Source organism: Solea senegalensis, linkage group LG3 (assembly GCF_019176455.1).
Source record: "Solea senegalensis isolate Sse05_10M linkage group LG3, IFAPA_SoseM_1, whole genome shotgun sequence".
NCBI lineage: Eukaryota > Metazoa > Chordata > Actinopteri > Pleuronectiformes > Soleidae > Solea > Solea senegalensis.
Genome location: NC_058023.1, coordinates 1,868,907 through 1,891,653, shown reverse-complemented (window position 1 = coordinate 1,891,653; position 22,747 = coordinate 1,868,907). Strand labels below are relative to the sequence as shown.

Here is a 22,747-nt window from a genome sequence, read left to right as displayed (position 1 = left end):
AGGAGCCGCTCACCGGTCCAGGAACACACACAAAAAAAATCAATACTTTTCTATTCATAATCAGACGAGGCTTCGGCGGCTAAACTGGAACAGCTGGGTTTGATTTGAGACGTCTCCGTGGTGGGAAACTGTCAGAGGTTTAGTTTTCAGGTCAAAAGACCAATATTATGTTTATTATGTGTTAGAATGACAGACTTTTCCTACAGGAAACTGACGTTTGTAAACCACTCTGCACTCCCACACCAAAGCCCATAGAGAAAACCAGCGATTTTAACATCACAGCACACAGGAGTTGTTGATCCACTGCTGCCTCCATCTCCAAGTTCAAATGTCATATTTTATGCAATTCGGCTTTAAAAATCCTTTGTTCAGATTTTCTTAAATAACACAAAGTGACCACACGAGGCAGCAGTAGACCAGCAGCTCCTGTGTTCCTTTTTTCTTTTAAAAGGTAAATTTAAAATCAACTGTGTGAAATGTAAACAGAGAAACTTCACCTATATTCTCTTCTTTTTTTTTTTTACATACATATATATGTATTTATATTAAAACGTAGCCGAACTAGCCGTTAGCATCTTCTGTTAGCAGCGCAGCCACAAGTGCGCCAACGACCGTAGCTGGAAAACTGCGACACTGACACAAACTTAAAAACAACAGCTTTCTCAGTTAGGTTCTGTCGGGAGGCGCAAAAAACACGCTGAAAAATCATAAACGTGAAACGTGGCCCTGCAGCGATTCATAGATGTCGTCTTTTTAAATAAACATTTATTTCCTGGTCCCAGATTTTTTTTCAAATTTAGAGGATTCGCTTTTCCTTATTTTGTTTGAAACAAAAAAAACTTGAACAATCGGCTTACAACTTCAACCCTAAACATAAATAAATAAGTGTTTAACTTTAAAGCGCTGATGCACTCAAAGAGGTGAAGTCATAACATGACTCAGGTAAAAAGCTGCTGCTGCTCCTCTGTCCACAGTGGCTGTGGATTTATTAAGTGAAAGTGACGCAGAAGAACATTCTGCTCCAAAACACAATCTGTTTAATAGAAAATGACAGCGTTTGTGTCACCGGGGGATTTGAGCTGCGTCGCTGCGAATTAAACCACAGCCAAGGAAAGGACAGTGAAGGAAAGGACAGTGAGCTGGAGATGCTGCTGCTGCTGATGATGATGATGATGATGATGGTGCTGCTGCTGCTGCTGCTGCTGCACACAGGACATGAAAGTGTGACTGTGTCACTTTTATGTTCCACGTTGTCGCCCTCGTCCAAGCTTTAAAAACGTCTAAAATATTCCAGCAAGAAAATCTGTAAAAGTTTGTTGTTAAAACGGGGAAAAAATACGACGACGATAAACCACGCCCGAACAAAGTGATGTAAAAAAAAAAAAGTTACGCGACGATAATTCTAACCAGAAAAAAATTAAATATTTTATATACAAACGATATTTTACCACTAGAGGTCAATCTATATGGGTTTGTGCTCGACCGATTAATTCTGCGTTGAATTCATTAAACCAGGTTTACAGAGAACAAATGTGACGTAAAATCGACATAACATTAAAAATTAATAAATCACAGACTAATAACGCTAACTACACTAAACACAGGCACTAACACTTACTGCACTTAACACAGACTGTAACAATGCTAACTACACTAAACATGAACACTTATAACTGCGTTTGTGCTGTTAGTGCCTGTGTTTAGTGGAGTTAGTGTTATTAGCCTCTGTGTTTAGTGTAGTTGGTGTTATTAGCATCTGTGTTTAGTGTAGTTGGTGTTATTAGCATCTGTGTTTAGTGTAGTTGGTGTGTTTAGTTGGTGTTATTAGCATCTGTGTTTAATGTTATTAGCATCTGTGTTTAGTGTGTAGCGTGTAGTTGGTGTATTAGCCTCTGTGTTTTGTGTAGTTAGTGTTATTAGCATCTGTGTTTAGTGTAGTTAGTGTTATTATCATCTGTGTTAAGTGTAGTTAGTGTTATTAGCATCTGTGTTTAGTGTAGTTGGTGTTATTAGCATCTGTGTTTAGTGTAGTTGGTGTTATTAGCATCTGTGTTTAGTGTAGTTGGTGTTATTAGCATCTGTGTTTAGTGTAGTTAGCGTTGTTAGCGTCTGAGAGTTTCCTGCTGCTGCTTCGTCCATTTTCCTGTAAAGTTGTTTCATGATGATTCAGCAGAAAATCATCTTCAGCTCATTCTGTGATTCAATCATGGTCCTGATCATAATCAGTGAATCTCTGGTGAATTTATTTAAACACAGTGTCATTATTATCATCAGTGAACTGTTAGCTTGTCAGTGACTCATCCTTTTCACATCCAGATAGGTTGTTTCGTGCTTACTTCTCATTCCTGGAACTCCGAGACCGTTTGTGATATCTAGAAAATTCAAATTGGCGACAAATGAGAAGTTAAAGCTGTAGCTAGCCAGGGGGCGGCACCACGGTGAAGTTAAAAGTTGAAGCTAAATTTGACTAAATGTCATTTTACACAAAACAAAACTTTACTTTGTTTTAGCTTGAATTAATAATTGAATGCACTTTTATGGATTAGCAGTAATTTCACTTCATCCTGTTGTTTTTACAGTCATACTTAAACTTAAAGTACTTAAACTATCAACACCTGAGTTTAAGTACTTTATTGTTTGCCGACGTTAAAACTGATTTAGAAAACTTCGTAAAAAAGTTATAGTTTAATAAAAAAACACAAACAAAAAGCAACAGACGCAGCTTCATCGACTGTGCACTGTAAAAACGACGCAGAGAAAACAGTAAAATTCAACTGTAATTAATAGAAGAAAACACGCTGACTCCATTAAAACTGGGGTCTGGTAAAAAGGCTGACTCAGCAGAATCCAGTGAGGACAGATGAACCTGGACATGGACGTCATGGACGAGACAAAAGCGTCTTCCAAGACAGACTTTACTTTCTGTCTGGACTCTTTTTTTATTATTATTATTTTATTGTTTTTAACGAGTCGTCAGTTTCCAGGAAAGAAGTGCTGAGTCACTGTTTACTGGAAACAACAGTGTCACTGCTGAGTCAAAAAGAAAGAGAAGAAAGATGACAAGATAAAAGAGAAAAAGACAGAAAAAAAAGGTTTATAGAGAAGAGACGTATATTTAATTATTGAATAGCTGCAAATCAGCTTTCATTTAATTCCAAATTAATCCATACTTTTACTTCTCGTGCGTAAGAAATTACAGAAGAAAACTAATAATTTGACTTATCTCTAACTTTTATTAGTTTTTTTCCCCAAAAATTTACAGAATTTCTTTGCAAACGTTTTACTGACGATTTATGTGTATACTTTTTTGGGGGGTTTTGGGTGGGGGCTTCTCCCTCTCTAGGGGGCGCCACAGCAGATAAGACACAAAATGATTACTAATTTAAAAAACTTTTAACAGATGTCTGATCATGTGATTTGGGGTTATAATAGTTTATGTCTTTAAGAATTGGGTCAACATTCAGAGAGTTTGTGAAACACTGGTCTGTAGCATGAAGTTAAGGGGGGGGGTGTAGAAGAATGTAGCAGTGATTTTGTAGGTCACACACACACACACAGGTGCGGACAGTCAGACAGACATGTTCTCTCTCACTTTTCACACACACACACACACACACACAGACAGAAAGTTCACATGAACAGCGAGGCCTGTGGTATTTGTGGCTTCAAGTGGGTCACACACACACACACACACACACACACACACACACACACAGAGGACAAATAATCACGGCTCTTTCATCCTCCATGACAGGAAATGCTGCTTTAAAGTGTGTTTGAGTTAAAAGACTTTATACACACACACACACATCACTGCTCTTTTTAAAAACCACAACATTAGCAAAGAACACAAGCGTCCGCGCTCCAAAAACTACAAACATGGCCGAGATTTGACAAAAAAAATCCAAACAACAACAGTGGAAAGATTTATCTCACACACACACACACACGCATGGGAGAGATAAACGATGGAGGGACGAGATGTGAGGAGGACGGAAGGGAAGAGTGCGAGAAACAGAGGTCAGCGGGAGGAAAAACATGGAGCGAATCAAATCATCCGTCGCAGAGAAGAAGAAAAGAAGAAGACAGAGACGTTTGACAGGCGAGAGAAATGGGGTGAGAGAGGAGGAGAGAGAGCAAGTGGGGAGGTGATTAATGAAGGAGGGAGGAGGAGGAAGAGAAGAAGAAGACCAGAGAAAAGATTCCTCTCAAAATTCTAATCATAAATCTTTTACCACTTTCTTCCGTGCGGGTCAAAGGTCACCAAAGCTACGATAACATCCCACACATCTGGGTCTAATATTCCTCTGATTTTGGCGTTAGGCCACGCCCCCAATGATGACTGACAGACGGCAAAAACTCTTGTTGTCTCACTTCCCTTCATTTTTCCAGTCGTCACTTACAAAAACACCGGAACTCCGCCGGGAATTCCGGGGCCGTTGTTTGGCTCTGTTTTCGTTGGGCGACGTTTAGCGAGAGGCAAAAATAACGTTAAAGACAAAAATGTTACGGAAACTTTCAAATAAATCAGGAATCTGTGTTTTTTCAAACTGAGCAATTTTAGTCGAACTCCACGACCCCAGACTGAAATAAAATGAAAAAATAAAAATACTGTGGTCTCTGAGGAAAAGTGGAGAAAATAGACGGCGGTTATTTCAGGGTCGTGAGCCGAACAGCGAGAGTTCAAGACGATCTTCATCCAACTTTGTTCAATTGTTATTTTCTCAGTTTCTTGATATTTGGTATCCAAGAGAAACGACGCTTCCACATTTACAGTGTTGAGTTACACTTGAATTTAAGTCGCGATTTGTCCGGGAGATTTCAGGTGCTGCTTCTTTTCCCGTCACATTAACAGATCGTTAACTGTGGAGTTCCTCAAGGCTCTGACTGAGATACTTTATAAATTCATATATAAATCTGTTTTTTTAGAGGGTTTTTTTTGTTTACAGCAGAAGTCAAGTTTCGGTTTAACTCAGCTTTAATCTTGATCTTTTTTTTCATTAAACAACGTTAACAAATTTTTTCCCAATAAAGAAACCGACTCATTAGAAGCCAACAAAAATGTCACGTATTTGAGCGTGAAATGACGTTTGAGAGTCAGGTTACTTTGCAGGAACCACGTTTTTGAACACGTTGAAGGGAAAAAGTTGAAATCAAAGCGCCCAAAAATGACTTTCAATCAACGTTGTTCTTAAAGTTCCGACGTCAGTGTGAACTGAAAATGTCTCGTGAATGACACGTGAAGTGTCTCCACGTCTCACGGCTGTGGTACGTCCACATTTCCGGGAGACAGAGCGCGTTCTTGCGTCCGAACGAGCAGCTCGTTAATTGTGGCGTCCCTCAGGGCTCTTTATTAAGACCCATTTTAAAACCTACATTTCTGCTTAATCTCAACGTGAGTCTTCCGAAAACGACGTCTTAAAATTCAACTTTTGTTTACGTTTGTTTTATTAAATGTGTCAAAGCTGCGAGAACAAAAACACAGAGTTTAACAAAAGATTGACCCGACTGAATGTCCCACTATCTGTCTGTCCATCTATCTGTCCACCAGTGTATTGTTGATGTTAACACAACCTCAGACGGACTGATAATGGAGCAGCTGGAGCATGAAATCACGGAGAAAGAAAGAGATGGAAAAAGGATGAGAGGACAGAGAGAGAGAGCGAGAGGGGGATGAAATGGACACACGGTGACAAACAAGTACAGCAAAGATTTAAAAAAGATGGAAAAGATGAGGGGAAAAATGAGCACTAAAAAGAACAGAGGAGGGAGAGGGGGGTTTGATGGCATGGGCGAGAGAGTATGACACAGGGTCACTCAGAGAGAGAGGGAGGGAGGGAGGGAGAGCGAGATGAAGAGAAAGGTGGGGGAGGGCGAGACTCACGGAGAGAAAGAAACAGACACCAAATTCATTGTTTTCATTGTCTAATTTGAAGCACAGAGGGAGAGGATGGAGAGATGGGGGAGGAGAGAGAGAAAAGAGGAGGAACATGAGACGAGTGGAGAGAGTCACACACACACACACACACACACATTCCTGATTCAGACGGAAAAGTTAGAGACTGAAAGTGAAAAAGTGACGTTTGTTTTCACTGCGACACCGAGTTCCAGGATTCACTTCTCATCACATTTTAATCCAAAAAATAAAATAAAAATGCACATAAAAGTTTAAAAAAACAAGAGAATACCGAGCAGCAACAGTTTAAGAAAATTAACCAAACACAAAGTCACGTTAACGTGAATTTTAAAAATAAGACATTTGAATTTAGTGATGGAGGCAGCAGTGGATTAACAACTCCTGTGTGCTGTGATGTTGAAATCACTGATTTTCTCTATGGGCTTTGGTGTGGGAGAGTGAGTGCTTTCCAAACTTCAGTTTCCTGCTGGAAAAGTCTGTCTCACAGTGAGATAAAGACGTGACCGTGTTCTTAAAGATATCACAGACTACCTTGTGTTTTGTTTCATTAAGTTTCTCATGTTATGATTAACTTTGTAATGAATTTTTCCAGTCAATAATCTGCTGCTCTGTTATTATCTCAAATATTTCAGGAGCCTGAAAACCAATCTTCATCCATGACCACACAGGTATGTTGAAGTCTGAGAGGTCAGCGACGGCCGTCATATAACTAACCCTGTCACTGTGTGATCGTTAGCATGTGCAGTGAACTGAACGTTCACAATATTCATATATTAATCGACAGTTTTAATCTGATGTGTCTGGTTTGTTACACTGTAGCGTGAACGTTAGCTACAGTCGTTTCTATAGTTATGGGTTTGTTACACTGTAGCATGAACGTTAGCTACAGTCGTTTCTATAGTTATGGGTTTGTTACACTGCAGCGTGAACGTTAGCGTGAATGTTAGCTACAGTCGTTTCTATAGTTATGGGTTTGTTACACTGTAGCGTGAACGTTAGCTACAGTCGTTTCTATAGTTATGGGTTTGATACACTGTAGCGTGAACGTCAGTTACAGTCGTTTCTATAGTTATGGGTTTGTTACACTATAGCGTGAACGTTAGCTACAGTCGTTTCTATAGTTATGGGTTTGTTACACTGTAGCGTGAACGTTAGCTACAGTCGTTTCTATAGTTATGGGTTTGTTACACTGTAGTGTGAACATTAACTACAGCCATACCTATGGTTATGGGTGTGATACTACACTAACTACACTACTGTTGTTTCCATGACAACCTTTGATAAACAAAGTTTCTTGTTTGCAGCTGAAACTTTTGACTGTTGATAAATTTCTTGAGTTTTTTTAAACGAGTGTTTCCTGCTGTTCACTGAAGACCATGATGAGTGACAGGAAGTGGATCGTCACCATGATAACAGACAAACATGTACACTGGATCACTCCAGTTAGTATTTTCACAAAGAACCACATGAAGCTCATAATATAATCAGATCTGTGCAGCAACATGCCGTCAGGCAAGGCATCGAGCGTCAGCCTGCAGACCGGTCATTGCGCTGAACGTGGATGTGTGGGAGTGTGAGAATGTGCAGCAGGAAGTCGTTTTTTAAAAAAAAAACAAGTGTAAACATGAGCAGGACAACATTTTCCTGGATAAATTCAGCAGCAGCTTTTCTTACAAAAGAAGAGCAGAAATAAAGCGTGTGTTTATTCAGCCTTTATCAGCAGCGCTTAACCTTCTCTGCAGAGAAGAACACACTCAGAGTAAATTTAGACTCGGCCTGGGACTGAGACTCAAAACACTCTGGTCCTCAGGAAACAGAGCAGCTGTGTTTCGTTACACTCACACACTCACCTGTCACTCATGTTTCCAGTCAGGAAATTAATTATCTATAACACGCGACACAAGTGTAACGTACGACAATCAACTCAAATTATTCAAGTCACATGCGTCTTAAATGTCACCTGCTACAGATGACTGCTGGCCCCCTGGTGGCTGCTGAGAGGAAAAACATGCATACTTTTGTTTTAGTGTTTAGGACACAAAGAAAAGACACACTTTGTTTTCAGGTATTTTAGGTACAGTAAATATTACTGTGTCATCAGCATATGGTTGCATTTGAATGTTTTTGAATGTTTAAACAGATATTTAGTAAGATATTGACATTGAAAATGGCCCCAGTATTGAACCTTGTGGGACACCAGTTTACTATACTGTGTGTACAACTTGTTTTGTCTGTCTCCGTCCAGCAGAGGGCACTGTTAGAAAGGTTAAAATGAGACCGTTTTGAGAGAAGCACATCATGATTCATGGTCTCAAAAGTTTTTTGGCGACTACTTTTCTTTTGTGGTTAACAAACAAGCTAGAGCTAACACCGCCAGCCATACAACATTGGACATATTAGCTTTTAAACTTGAGCAAGTGAGGTCTTGCACGGAATCAGAAACGCCCCCATACGATCTTTTTCTTTTACCTTCTTAAAACGCTTTCCGTAAAACAAGGCATCACGTCAAGAAATACTTCTCCAAAACGCTGCAGTGCATGTGCCAGGCCTGTATGTGGCGCTGTAACAATGCGACAGAAACACACCAGAGCAAAAGAGGCGGGGCTATGACATCATTGTTTTCCACAAAGTTTTCTATCGACTATTTACACGAAACAAAGTGTTTCTCACTCTGGGACACGTTTATTTTCAAAAACAGTACTTCAGGGCTCCGAAAAACGCTAGTTTCCTACGGATTAAAAGCAGATCCGACAAAAAAATAGTTTGCGTATTCTTCTAATCTCGTGTTTATTGGGTTGAAGCGAGCAACAGTTAGCGTTGTAAGAGATTTAAAAAGGAGGCTCATCCACACTCAAACTTTAAGGGAAACATCCCTCAAAATGTACGTGGATTCATCTCCTTACTGATTTAAAATATGACTGCACTATTTTTTTTTTTTCACCCACAACACAAACCGTCTACAGTGTTTTACAGCCTCAGATCATTTACAGCACCTGTCTGTGGAGACGTAACACGACGACAGGAAAACACAATGAATAAACCAATAAAACGCTGCCAGAGGAGCAGTAACTGTTCACTGCTAACTTTCAAAATAAAAGCAGTATACCGTGTGCAGCGTGTAGGACATTAAAGGGAGAGTTCAGGTATTCTGAAGTGAGACTTTTACTTTCTCCTCCCCTAACAGGAACCAACAGTAACCACTCACTCTCCCACACCTAAGCCCATAGAGAAAATCAGTGATTTTAGCTCACAGGGACACAGGAGCTGCTGGTCTGCTGCTGCCTCGTGTGGTCACGTTGTGTCACTGACGTAAAACAAAGGATTTTTAAAGCCGAATTGACAAAATAAGACATTTGAACTTAGTGATGGAGGCAGCAGTGGATCAACAACTCCTGTGTGCTGTGATGTTAAAATCACTGATTTTCTCTATGGGGTTTGGTGTGGGAGAGTGAGTGGTTTACAAACTTCAGTTTCCTGTTGGAAAAGTCTGTCTCACAGTGAAATAAAGATGTGAACACGTTCTTAAGATATCGTGGACTTAAACTGACGTAGATTTTATGAGCCGAGTCTTTTATTAAGTGGCTAAAATTCCGTTTTGGTTTGGTGAGAGTGAGCCTATGTGTCTCAGAGCTGCATCAATTTCTCATTTTCAGACAAGTTTGTGGATTATTGCCGTTGATTTCTGGCATTTTGTGATCACATTAAAGTGTTCAGCGTGACAAAAAATCACATATGTCTCTCTGTCAAATCATACAGTCACAATTTAATAATAATAACAACTATGAACCAACATTATTATAAGTTTGTGCACTTTATCAGGACCTGAAACGCCCACACTTCAAAAAAAACAAAGTCAACTCATCCTTTAAACATGTTCAGTGGAGATATTAATATATAAAAAAAAATCTAAAGTAAAGTTAGGTAAGTGCAGAGAAGAAACCGAAGGAAAATAAAAATATTACAATATTACATTCAAATTCAGTCTGGGAGCACTTTCCTAACACACACACACACACACGGTAGTTGTTGCTTACATAGACGTTCTCTCTGTCCTGTAAACTGCAATAAACCCAAACACACACACAGACACACCGTAAATCTCACCATAATACGCCCTCCGAGTGTATGTGTGTGTACGTGTGTGTGTACGTGTGTGTTTTATAGGTGTTGTAAATTTGGCTGCCGGCGTTGTTTTTATCAGCATATTCGCAAGCTGTTTAGCCAACGGTGCAGATGTCACTGTTACGACCACACACACACACACACACACACATACACACACACACGTAAAGACAACGCAGAGACAAACATGTACACACACACACACACGACATTTGACACTGTTTATACAGTGTCAAATATGTGTGTATTAATATAATTCTAAATTCACCTGTGTGTGTGTGTGTGTGTGTGTCTATGTTTGTGTAGGTCACACACACACACACCCACACCCACACACACAAGCCGACCCACCATTTGCATGCTCCTGTAAATGTGTGTGTGTGTGTGTTTTAAACATATGCGTATTCAGTGTGTGTGAAGGTCAGTACAAGAGTGTGTGTGTGTGTGTGTGTGTGTGTTATTTGATTAATGCTGAGAACCGTGGAGTGTTTAGAAAGAGGTCGCGACCTTTCGGCTTCCATTCAATCAGACACCAGGAGAGAGAGAGAGAGAATACCTCTATCCTGTGTGGTTTTTTGAACCTCGCTCGCTCCTCTGACTTTTTCCTGCCCCTGGAGAATCTGATAAGCCTGAGTCAGCACTTTTACACACACACACACACACACACACACACACTAATAAACCCAGCTGCTTGTTTAGCTCAGGTGCAGCGACTACACGCTTCAGATACGGAGGAGGAGCACAAACGAAAGAGGGCGGGGCCAAAGCTATGCGAGGATGCGGTACGACTTGGTGAAAATTTGACCGTACATAAATACTAACGTAGTTTATGATGATTCTTGCGAAAGGCAGAGGTGAGTGGGAGTGGCCTCGGTGTTTGTCGATGACCTTTTTGGCGACGCTTAACACGGCTGTCACTTTTCCCAAAAATCATGAGAAAATTAAAACTTTGTGGCATATATATATATATATATATATATCGTGGTAACGTCGTATTACGGCTTAAATATCGTGGTAACGCCGTATTACGGCGTCTCTGCCGATTCCCACCACTTGGCTTAATGTTTATGTTTGCGAACAAGATGGCCGCCGGTCTGTGAGGCTTTAATAATCCACGACTCAAACACCAGTAAACATGTTCAGGTGAAGTGCTCTCGCTCTCTCTGAGTCAACACTTTTTCTCCTCCTTTTCTCCCATGTCATCTCTTTCCTTTCCTCCTCTTCCTCCCTCCGTCTCCTCTATCGGTTCATTTTCTCCCTCTCTCTCCCTCTCTCTCTCTCTCTCTTTAGCCCCTGCGGCCCCAGCCAATTACACACTGTTTGTCCACCCGTTTTCAATAAAACACCGACTCCCTCCCTCCATCTCTTTTTTCTTATTCTCCCCCCGTCCACCCCCAACTGCTTCCGTCCACTCCCGTCTTCCCTCTCCTCCACCTCCGCCCTCCCTTCTCTTTTTTCATTTTTAATTAACTTCTTTTGTAACTTGGACGCCCCCCGCCTTCCCCTCCTCTCCCCCCCTCAACATGCCTCTTGCACTCCCACTCTCTCGTGTTTCTCGTAAACACACACACAGTGTGAGACCCAGCACACACACACACACGTAAACTCGGGGTTAAACATGTTATTTACATATCAATCACACGCTAACACTGAAGCGAGCCTCACATTAGCATCACGCCGCCAGTTCAACGTCGCTCTCAGCTGCTGTTTGTGTTTCACATGTTTTAATATTTCACCTAAAGAGCGACTTGATTTTGGCGACTTTTCTCAGTTTACGTTAGCGCGCTATCGTAAAAGCTATTATATCTGACTGAGGGTCAGATTAGCATTCTCGCAAGTAATTTAATGAATGTTTGTTTGTTATGATTAATTTCTGATTGTTTTGAGTCAGATTGTTAGCTCAACCGCTACCTGTGATGCCTGCAACAGTAAATATTTTCTTAATGAAAATCGCTAGTCGCTAAGCCAGCTAGGTAGCTTCTAGGCTATCTGCTAAATAGAATATTTCATTCATTAAAAGCTGGCAACAAAGCTGATTTTTATTCCTTCAAGTTGATGTTATTAGCTTAGCCTCTTCTATGTGCTAACCCCGCTAATATTACAAGTTTATTAACCAAATCGTACGAGATATAATAATCGGAATTATAATTATCGATCATTCTGAACCAATAATGTGATTTTGTTGGACAAAATTCACAAAATGGTTTTGTTGTTTTGGCTAATTCCCAAACCTGCTAAGTAGCTTTTATGCTATTTGCTAAATAGCATATTTTGTTATTTATTACAACCTGGACACAATTTACGATTTTAGTCGTCCACCTGGTTTAATATGTACGTTTATTACCTCGTACAAGTGTATTAATTTAAACCTAAGAGACTTAATAATCAGAGTTATAAACATTAATCTTTCTTAATTAATAAGTTTGAGTTAGCGTTAAATCTGCTCGCTTTACTGCTACACATGTGACGGCTGAGTAATTCCTTATTTTTTCCTGAGTGAATTCAAGATTAAGGATTATTTTCTTTCACAAAACAAATAAATAAATGATTTCCCTGTTTAATAAATCTGTAATCTGTGGTTAAGGCACAGACCAGTATAAACCGCTCATTAAAAAGGGACCGGTTAATGAATGAATGAGCAGTGTTTGTGAGCGAGTGAACTGTGTTTTCATGCGTTCACTCTGTTTTTAATGTCGGGTAACGATGTGAAAATCCTGCTGCGAGGAAGTTGTCCGTCAGTGAATGAAATTACAAGAAAAACAAACATGTAATCCCTAATTTGTTCATTTACTTGCATGTCCACCATCACAGTATAATTATATAGAATAATCTCAGAGTTCTCAGTGAGACGACTCAATTAAATAATAATTAAATATACAAGTTTTAACTGCTTATATAAATATCTGAACTTCTTTGTTCAAAAATGTTCAATAATCTTATGTTTTTTGTGATGCGAACGTTCTTCTTTCATCCTTGCATTTTATTTTTAAAGGTGCAGTGCGATGATTTATCGCTGACACCAATACGTCAAAAAGCACACGTCTCTTTTTTTTTTTTTTAGAGAAAGACAACGGGAAACAAGTTATGCAAACTGAGACCAACTTCATGAGTCGCGCTGACATGAGCATGGACACACACACACACACAGAGACAAGCGCGGTGGAGGGTTTTTTTTCGTCGTTTTTTGACAGCGAAGCATGTATTGTTGCATTGTTTCCTTTGAGTAGAAAATTACAGTGGAGCGGAATCGCTTCAATGACGAGCTATGAAAACGACAGCATGTCTGCTGCACACACACACACACACACAAGTACCACGCTGCTACTGAATGACAAGCTCATAGCAGCAAAAACAATGTTTTCACATTTTCACGTCGGGGAAACTCTCTCCCTGCTGTTTGAACTGCAAACTGACAAAGACATTTAATGGTTAAATAAAAATTTAATAAATAAATAAAGGTTTTACGCTAATAAACAGACAAAATATGTGATTTATTTTTAATTACAGCTTTGTTTTTAAAGCGACACGCAAGGAAACTTCAGCAGCAAAGTAATCCACTTTTATGCTCTGATGAGTGCTTCGTGGGTTTAAAACAAACGAAAACAAATGTACTTTGTGATATTACAGTGTTTTCGGTGACACACAATAGTCACGATGTCTGTTCCGTTACGAAAAGCGACACAAATCTTCAGCAGATGCTTTTTTGGTGGTTTGTTATAAAGAGGAGTGAATCGTCTGCATAGAGGCGAACAGTGATGAGTAAAAACGCTTCCTTCCTGCACAGACAGGGGGCAGCAGAGCATGTCATTTTTTACCATGAACACTTAATCCTCCTTCATTTAGTTTTTGTTGTTGCTGTGTTTTTTTTCTCCTGTTCCTTTAGTTGTGATGATCGCCAGTTTGTGACGTCCTGAACCAAAAAACATCGTAAAAGTGAGTCCACGTGTCCTTTATCTGCGTCTTTTCTGAACCCACATTGTGTTTTAGGTTAAATTCATAATATTTTTCAAACTAAAACATCAAGATGTATAATCATCCATAAACTGGTAAACGACTTTCACTTGTCACTGTTAAAAGGACAGTTGTTAAATGTGGTTATGTGGTATTTAAATTATTCAAATTGACTAGGTGAACCTGTGGGGACGCGTACAGCTCGTTAAGCTGCTGACAAATTTCACATTTATGGTGAAATAATAGATTTACGGCCCTGGAAAGTAAAAGTGTTTGGAGTGAATTTGAAAAATACTTTTATAAAATTGTGTTTTTGTAAGTCATAAGTTCTTAGAAAGCAGTTCATATATAAGTGAATGCAATCAAACTTAAGTTATTTGAAATGTTAATGTATATACATAACAAAGTTATTTTAAGTTTGACTGGACTTAATTACTCTGCATCTTTTTACCAATTATATGTAAATTATTTTAAAGGTTGAAAATATGTTTATTTAAGTAAATTTTTTCTTTGAACAAATGTCATCGTGTGTTAACAAAAAACAAAAAAGAAACAACAGAGCAGGAGTTTGGGACGTTAGCGTGGACACACACACACACACACGTCTCAGTCAGTTTAACCACTGTTATTATTCTAATCATGATGACATGTTTTTAAATGGATTATTATACGTTTTCATTAATAACACGCTGTCTGCGAGTCGCGTTTGACGTGTGGGGTGGCGGTGACGGACGCACACACACACACACACACACACTGCAGTAAAACACATACACACACACAAAAGCGCCACACATGCATAAAAACACAGGAAATGATGGAAATATGTGCGATAATGACAAGAAAAAAAAAACACCCGAGATTTTAGGAAAACACACTCAACCACACACACACACACACACACACACACAGTGTGACATGCTTTCACTGCTAATTACAAATAACGCAAAGTTAAAGTTTTTGTTAATAACACGCTGTCTAATAAAGTTTGTGTGTGACGAGGACAGCGGTGGGCGACACACACACACACACACACACACGTCATGTTTTTAATTGATTTCATCTATAATTATGTCGTAATAACACACACACACACACACTTCTTAAAAATTATGGGGGTTTTTTAAACTGTTATTTATTAATAACATGTCTGTGGAGACACACACACACACACACACACCTGTCACCCTCACTGCCCTCACTCTTCCTTTCATCTTCTCCGTGACCTCTGACCTCTCGCTCTCTCTGTGATTTTACAGTTTGCGGATGTCGCTCGCCCTTAACTGTAAATCTGTCCGTTGCTTCTTTCTCTTTTTTTTTTTTCACTAAACACACACACACGCACACACACACACGCACACACACACCTGACAAGCTGTCACAATAAATAGACAGATAAGACCAGGTGGAGGAGGAGAGAGAGGGAGGGGTAAATCACAGAAAGATTGAAGAGAGAGAGAGAGAAGAGGAAAGATGAAAGGAGTGAAGGAGATAAGGGAGGAGAGGAGACGTGACCCGCACAATGGGAGGGGGGGGGAGGAAAGGACGGAGGAGATGCAGGAGGGAATTAAAGACAACAAGTGGTGAAGAAGAGAGGGAGAGAAAAAAAGAAAAACTGACAAAGTTTTTATAAAAAAAAGAGAGAGAGCGAGCGAGGGAAATAAAAGAGATGAGTCGTGGAAAGATGGAGGAGGAGGAGGATGGAGAGATTACCTGGAGAACGAGAGGAAAAGCTGTTGTGACTCTCCCTAATGTGATTTCTGAACCAATCTGCTAAGTGCACAGTGTGTGTGTGTGTGTGTGTGTGTGTTCACAGAGGCATCAAATAATCCTGTTGCAGACTCTCTCTCTCTCTCTCTCTCTCTCTCTCTCTCTCATTTACACCAAATAAAAACAAGGTTTCAAATTTACAAAATGGCCACCTCCAGTTTGAACCATAACAAGCTGTGACTGCTCACACCATGCAAACTCAGCCTGCCCCCTACTGCTCACACGAGGATTAGGGTTCAACGCAACAAACAAACCTGCAAACTCAGCCGTTAGCTTAGCTGCTGGGTTATGTGAGGGGAGATAGCGGCAAAGGTAGTGGCGCTAACAGAGTCGCTAATTAGCTATTAGCTCCCCTGACAAAGATGAACAGCTTTGCGGCAGGGTTAGCGGAGCTAGCAGAGCTAACGGAGTCGGTGGAGACAAACAGAGATGGGTAAAAAGTGAGATGTTTCACTCTAAAAAATGTTGTCATGTGCATCTTCACCATTAGATGTCGCTAAATCTCACACACTGAACCTTAGTCGCATTATTACAAAAGTGTTGGAGGACGAGTCTCTCGGACCAGTCCCTCTGTGTCTTGCCGTCAGTGTCTCTCACCCCCTCCTGTTTCCAGTCTCTCAAAAGTTAGAGACTGAAACAGCCTTTGTGAAACATTATCTCACACACACACACACACACACACACACTGACCTGCCGCTCCCCTCTTCACCGGTTTGTTCAGCTCACACACACACGCACACACACACACACACACACACACACACACACACACACACACACACACACACACAGGGAGAGGATCAGTTGTTTTTTGGTGACAGAGGATCATATTTCTTGCTTTGATCTTCACCTCACCCTCTGTTTTCATCCGGAAAAAAGAGAGAGAGCGAGAGAGAGAGGGAGGTGAAGCGTGAAACCTCTTCTCGTCTGACACCACGACGACGACGACGACGCTGCACAGAAAATGTGATAAAAACTAAAAGGTCCACAGGAAGTGAGAGACGAGAGACAGAAATGGTCAGAAAACCCAAAATGTCCCTCAACACTTTTTTTTCCCCTTTTGTCGCTCGCGGCGTTAGCGCAAGCAAGTGGAGGAAAAAATGAGGGCGTGGCCGAAAGTGACGCAACTTTAAACGCATCGTCACCGTCCTCCCGTCTCTAACGTTAATGCCGTCACTACGAGATGTGTCACAAACAATGTACGGGAACTTTAAACGGAGCTCAATGTATGGTTCATGTTAGTGTCACAGCTAACCAGCAAGCTACGCTCATGACTACGAGAAAACAAACAAACAAATGCGTCTGACAAAACAAATTATTAAGTGAAAATATCGCGTTAAGGGAGCGTGACCGAGTGGAGAAGTGGGCGGGGCACAAAGTGACGCACGGTACGGTGTTACCGCACTAACGCTGTCCTCGTGTCGCTAATGAGAGAGAACAAACAACGTTAAACTGAGCTCAATATACAGTTCATGTTAGCATTACAGCTAACTGCCAAGCTAAGGTAATCCATTTCATATGTGAGAAAAAAAGATGTGGATGCTAAAAACAATAGCTTTGACTTCAATGATGCTAGGAGCAGCCATCTTACAATATTGTGACGCTAGGTTGTCGACGTTTCCCGAGTGTTTTCTATGAACTCTGCTCCAGTTAATCACAAAATAATCGTAATCCAGATTAAAAGACCCTGCGTACGTTAGACCGTAAATAAACAGGTGAGTGAACTTTAGCAGAAGAGCGATCACTGTGATCGATCGACTGTGGTAAGATGGTGTCTGATGGGTTCACACACACACACACACACAGTGACCTGAGCTCACCGGCCGACGCTTTAACCTTTATCAATTAACCAACAGCAACAAAGCGGAGCTGAAACCAGACACACACACACACACACACAGCTTAATACTGTACAACACACACACAGACACCAACAACAACAACACACACACACACACACAGACACACACTCCGGCGTTTATGATCTCTGCCGCAGAGATGTTACCTGAGACACTGTGACAACTGATAGCTCTGTTTGTGTACACACACACACACACACACACACACACACATGGCCTTCGGGTTGAGGTGTGTGTGTGTGTGTGTGTGTGTGTTTTACAGACCACTGTGCTCCATTAAAAGAACTTAATGCTCCATGTAAAAGAATGAGAAACATCAAATTGATGCAAGGAGTTCATGCTGTGTGTGTGTGTGTGTGTGTGTGTGGGCTCTAACAGCCCGTCGTGATAAGGAGAGCCGAGAATAACCCTCCGACATCAGCAGCCCTCCCTCCTGTCGCTCACTATCGATTCTCACACACACACACACACAGTCTGAGGCGTCAGAAGAAGAAAAAAAAAATTCTTTTTCTTTGAAGTTTTGTGTTTAACTGTCCACTGCTCAGTAATCTCAGATTATAGAGCAGATTACGACTGAAGTAAACTCCAGAGTCTGTTTACAGAGACTTTGACCAATCAGGGGAGAGAGAGAGAGAGAGAGAGAGAGTGCCTCTACTGGCCGTCTCCAGTGACACCGCAATACGATATTATCACGATATGTAAGTCGTAATATGATATATCACGATATTTACGCCACAATACGATATTATCACAATATTTACGCCACGATGCGATAATATCATGATACTTAAGTCACAATAGAATATTATCACGATATTAATGACATGATATGATGTCATCACCCTACGAAATTATGATACGATACTGTGACGATATTTAAGTCACAGAGCGATATTTACACCATGATACAATGTTATCACGGTCAATAATTTGCATGTTTTTTTTGCGATTTGCTAACTGCAATTTTTAATTTGCGATTAATGATTAAATTATTTTTTTTTTAAAAACAACAACAACAACAACAACATACGACTCTCGCGGCGAAAGTGAAGTTAAAAACGTAGGATTCACCCCCTGGTGGTTAATGAGTAGGGGACAGAGAATCTTTTAGTTTTTAATTTTTTTTTCCCAGAGTGAGCGAGAGGTCGAGAGAGCATTAGTGACAGAGAGAGAGAGAGAGAGAGAGAGAGAGAGAGAGAGAGAGAGGCATTAGAGGAATGTGAGCGAGAGGAGTGTGTGTTCAACAACAAAAGCTCTCTCCAGCCGTGTTGTTCCATGTGCATTCACCGTTCACATGATCCATTATCACTGCTGACATGTACCGCTGTGTGTGTCTGTGTGTGTCACAGATAGGGGTGAGAGACAGAGGGCGAGATAAAGGGGGAGAGAAAGTGCGACTGGCTGATAAAAAGAGTCGAGAATAGCAGAAGAGATGAAATCAGAGGAGAGACGAACGGAAACAAAAACAGAGGAGTGACCCTGTGTGTGTGTGTGTGTGTGTGTGTGTGTGTGTGTGCGCGCTGAGACACACACACACACACACACACACACACTGTTAATAATTAGCCGCCGCCAAACAAATCCACTCAAACTATCACTTTACATGAAAACAAAAAAAACTCCCACGAGTCAAAAAGAAAAAAAAGCGACTTTAAAAGTAAACATAACCCCTCCCACTTCCTGTCCCTCCAGCACCTGAGGCTCCACCCACACAGTCATTCCCAGGAAGTGATCAGGATCACCTGGATCAGTGTCTGAGAACAAAGACACGTGGTGGAGTCGTCGTCAGTCACACTGTGAGTTTAACACTCGTTTTTATCTCATGTGTACATTTATTTATGAGAGTTACTGATTCTTATTATTGTTATTATAAAAACAACCAATCCATTCCTTATTTGATTTGACTGCGGTCTGTTAAAAGAAGAGTTTTTTAATTTGAAATGTTTGTAAAGACGAACACGAATATTTTATTTAAATACTTTAACTTTGAAGTGATATGTTTAAATATGTTACTGACTCTTAAGTATCGACGTCACATGTTCACGTCTTTATCTCACCGTTAGACAGACTTTTCCAACAGGAAACGGACGTTTGTAAAAACCACTCCACTGGTCCACTGCTGCCTCGTGTGGTCACTTTGTGCCACTGATCTAAATCATAATGAAAGATTTCAAAAGCCGAATTCACAAAATAAGACGTGTGAACTTAGTGATGGAGGCAGCAGTGGATCAACAACTCCTGTGTGCTGTGACGTTAAAATCACTGATTTTCTCTATGGGCTTTGGTGTGGGAGAGTGAGTGCTTTACAAACATCAGCTTACACATGGAAAAGTCTGTTTAACAGCGAGATAAAGACATGAACATGTTCTCAAGACGCGGCTAAAATCCATTATGTTTCATCGCCGGTTCGATTAAAGCTGTAGTATGTAACTTTTAAAACATAAGCAAACGACTTCACACAGTTTTGCGATATTTTGTGTTGCATTGTTTCAGTTTGTGAAGATCAAACCGAGATGGACGAACAACAATCGACAAAAGGTTACGTGCTAAATAACACAATTAAGAACTTGAGTTTCCAGAGTTGAGTCAGAAATCAGGTTTGAAATGTTGATAAAAAATAAGAACAAAACATCCTCCGCTGTCTAAACTGCGTCCGTCGCCTCGAAATAAAAGCACAGTGGTCTTTGTTTTAGAGAAACGTCCAAAAAACGTCTTTTCATTAACTGACGTCGACAAAAATAAAAGTTCACGCAAAACAAAACCATTTTTGTGCAACAATAAACACGTTTTTATAGAAATATTTGCATCGTTATGGGTTTGATTTAACACGTTTCCACAAAAACTGAATTTAATCCTTTAAAAACTTTTTATTTCTGCTGCACTGGGAGGTTTTTATGTGACATTTTAAAGTCTAACTTTCATATAAAAACTGCTATATAAATAAAGTTTGATTGATTGGTGACTTTTAATCTAATTTGGGTCTTTAAACAATCTTTAAAATAGCTCCATAAATGAGATTTATCAGCGTTACACGTATTATTTTAAACAGGTTATATATTTTTCGTCAGTTTGAACAAGCAGGTGTCAGCACACACACACACACACACACACACGTTAAAACCATACTGTAAAGTGTGTGTTTACATACAAACAATGCATTAAACCTGCGTCACACACACACACACACACACAGCAGTAATGGGTAATAATGGATTATGAGCGTGATGATAATCTTTCCCGTCACTGCAGATTATTTACCGCCTCGGTGTTTTTAGTTTTAAGATTATGACAATAAAAAATACCATGAACCGACATTTACTGAAGGAAAACGTTCAAAACAAAAATGGAAAATGCGGCTTTAATCATTTTAGAAATGCCACATTTAGTGACTGTCAAATTGAGAGTCACAATTATGACATTAAATTCATTACAAGGAGAAAAAAATAGTCCCAAAAAGTCCTTTAAACTGGAGATTATGAAATAAATGCAAGATTAAAGGTGGATATTATGAAATAAACGTGTCTAATTCTGAGATAGTGGCTCATAATTATGAGATAATGACTAGGAAATGATCATGAAGATTAAGAGACGTTAAAATGATGAGATGAAAGGTTGAAATTATGAACTGTAAAGTCAGAATTATGAGATTTATTTTTTTTTTAAAAAAAGAAAATATGTTTTCATTAAGTGATCATTATTGTTTTTCGATTTGTTTTTTTAGATCATACTGACAAGATAAAAAGTTTAAATTACGACATGAAACGTTGAAAATATGAAATAAAAAGTGCTATAAAATGATCAGTTTAAGATTAAAAAACAACTAAAATGTCATAATAAGGATGAAGACAATGTCATTTACGAGCTCAAATTATGACTTTATTTATCTTTAAATCCTGACTTTACTTCATCATTTAAATTAATATCATTCTAATAGTACATTAACGTTACATGGATAAAAGAATAAAACAGTGAAACGTGAACGTGTTCTGTGTGAAAACATTAAACACGTGGTGTGAACACATGAACACATCAAAGTACCGCAGTCACTATTTAGCCGCGAAAAAAATAACGCACCTGAAAGTTGGTGATGCAACTTTCACACGCGCGCGCGTCAATGATCGATAATCAGAGTGATCGGTGACGTCACTGACCTGGCGCTGGTACAGTCCTGGTACAGGACCTCAAAGTCCTTCCTGCTGATGAGTTTGCAGCGGTTCACCCCGGGCTGGATGGCTCCGAGTCCCCGCAGCACGCGCACCTGCTCCACGGTGCAGACCACCGGCGTGATGTCCAGCCGCTTCAGCTTCGTGTACACGGTGTGGAGTCCGCCCACCAGGTGCTTCAGGAACAGGTCGAACACCTGCGGGAGGCAGATGAGCTCGTGGCCGTCCACGCAGAAGCTCGCCACCTTCACGCCGTGGACCTCCACGAGCTTACACTCGGCGCTGCCGCAGCTCTGAGACAAGCCCGGGGAGCCGGGGGTCAGGGCGGCTGCGCTGAGGGAGCCCAGCCCGCTGAGGGCGCCCAGAGCCGGGGACACCAGCGGAGCCGCGCCGCCGTTCCCCAGGCCGGACAGCGCGCCTCCTGCTCCGGGCAGGAACGCGCTGAGCATGGAGGAGGTGAGGCGCGGGGACGCGGACACGGAGTGCGTGTGAGAGTTGGTGGTGAGCGGACTGGACGCGCCGGTGGACGCGGCGGAGCTGTGCAGCGCGTCCGGGCCGGAGCGGTACAGCGCCACCGGGGTTGGAGTGCCCGAACCCGGCGTGAGCAGCGGAGGAGACCCGGGGAGTGACATGGAGGAGGACACCGTCTGTCTCACTCACTTTTCTTCTCCTCCGTCTCTCTGTCCAGCTGCACAAACAAGAATAAACCACTTTTTTCTCCTTCTTTCTTCACTTTTTCTTCTTCTTCTTCTCTCCCGTCACTCGCTCCTCTTTCCATCCGCAGCACGCGCTCCTCAGCTCCGGCTCTCGTTATCCGTGTGCGCGCGGGACGCGGACTGTCCGGTCTGTGCGTAAAAGGGACTGGATCAGACTCCAGGTCAGCCCCCGGCCTGGCCCCGCCCCCCGCACACGTGACAGACAGGCGCACGAGCCAATCAGGAGAGAGAGAGTGTGTGTGTGTGTGT

The 22,747-nt window shown here is 41.0% G+C and overlaps 2 protein-coding genes across 3 annotated transcripts in view; one reads left to right on the top strand and one right to left on the bottom strand.

Moving 5' to 3' along the window:
- Nucleotides 1-22,634, bottom strand: part of dachb (dachshund b) — a 54,749-nt gene extending 32,115 nt beyond the window's left edge. For both annotated transcript variants that reach the window (XM_044021066.1, XM_044021065.1), the window contains exon 1: nt 21,771-22,634. In XM_044021066.1, coding sequence (XP_043877001.1) covers nt 21,771-22,414 — 644 coding nt within the window. In that variant the 5' untranslated portion in view covers nt 22,415-22,634. The remainder of the gene's footprint in view (nt 1-21,770) is intronic.
- LOC122766303 (FERM domain-containing protein 7) overlaps nt 1-22,747 on the top strand; it is a 63,092-nt gene that overhangs the window by 9,984 nt on the left and 30,361 nt on the right. The window contains exons 3-5 of the mRNA XM_044021058.1: nt 6,550-6,585; nt 13,923-13,972; nt 19,312-19,415. The gene's annotated coding sequence lies outside the window, so the exon portion shown is untranslated. The remainder of the gene's footprint in view (nt 1-6,549; nt 6,586-13,922; nt 13,973-19,311; nt 19,416-22,747) is intronic.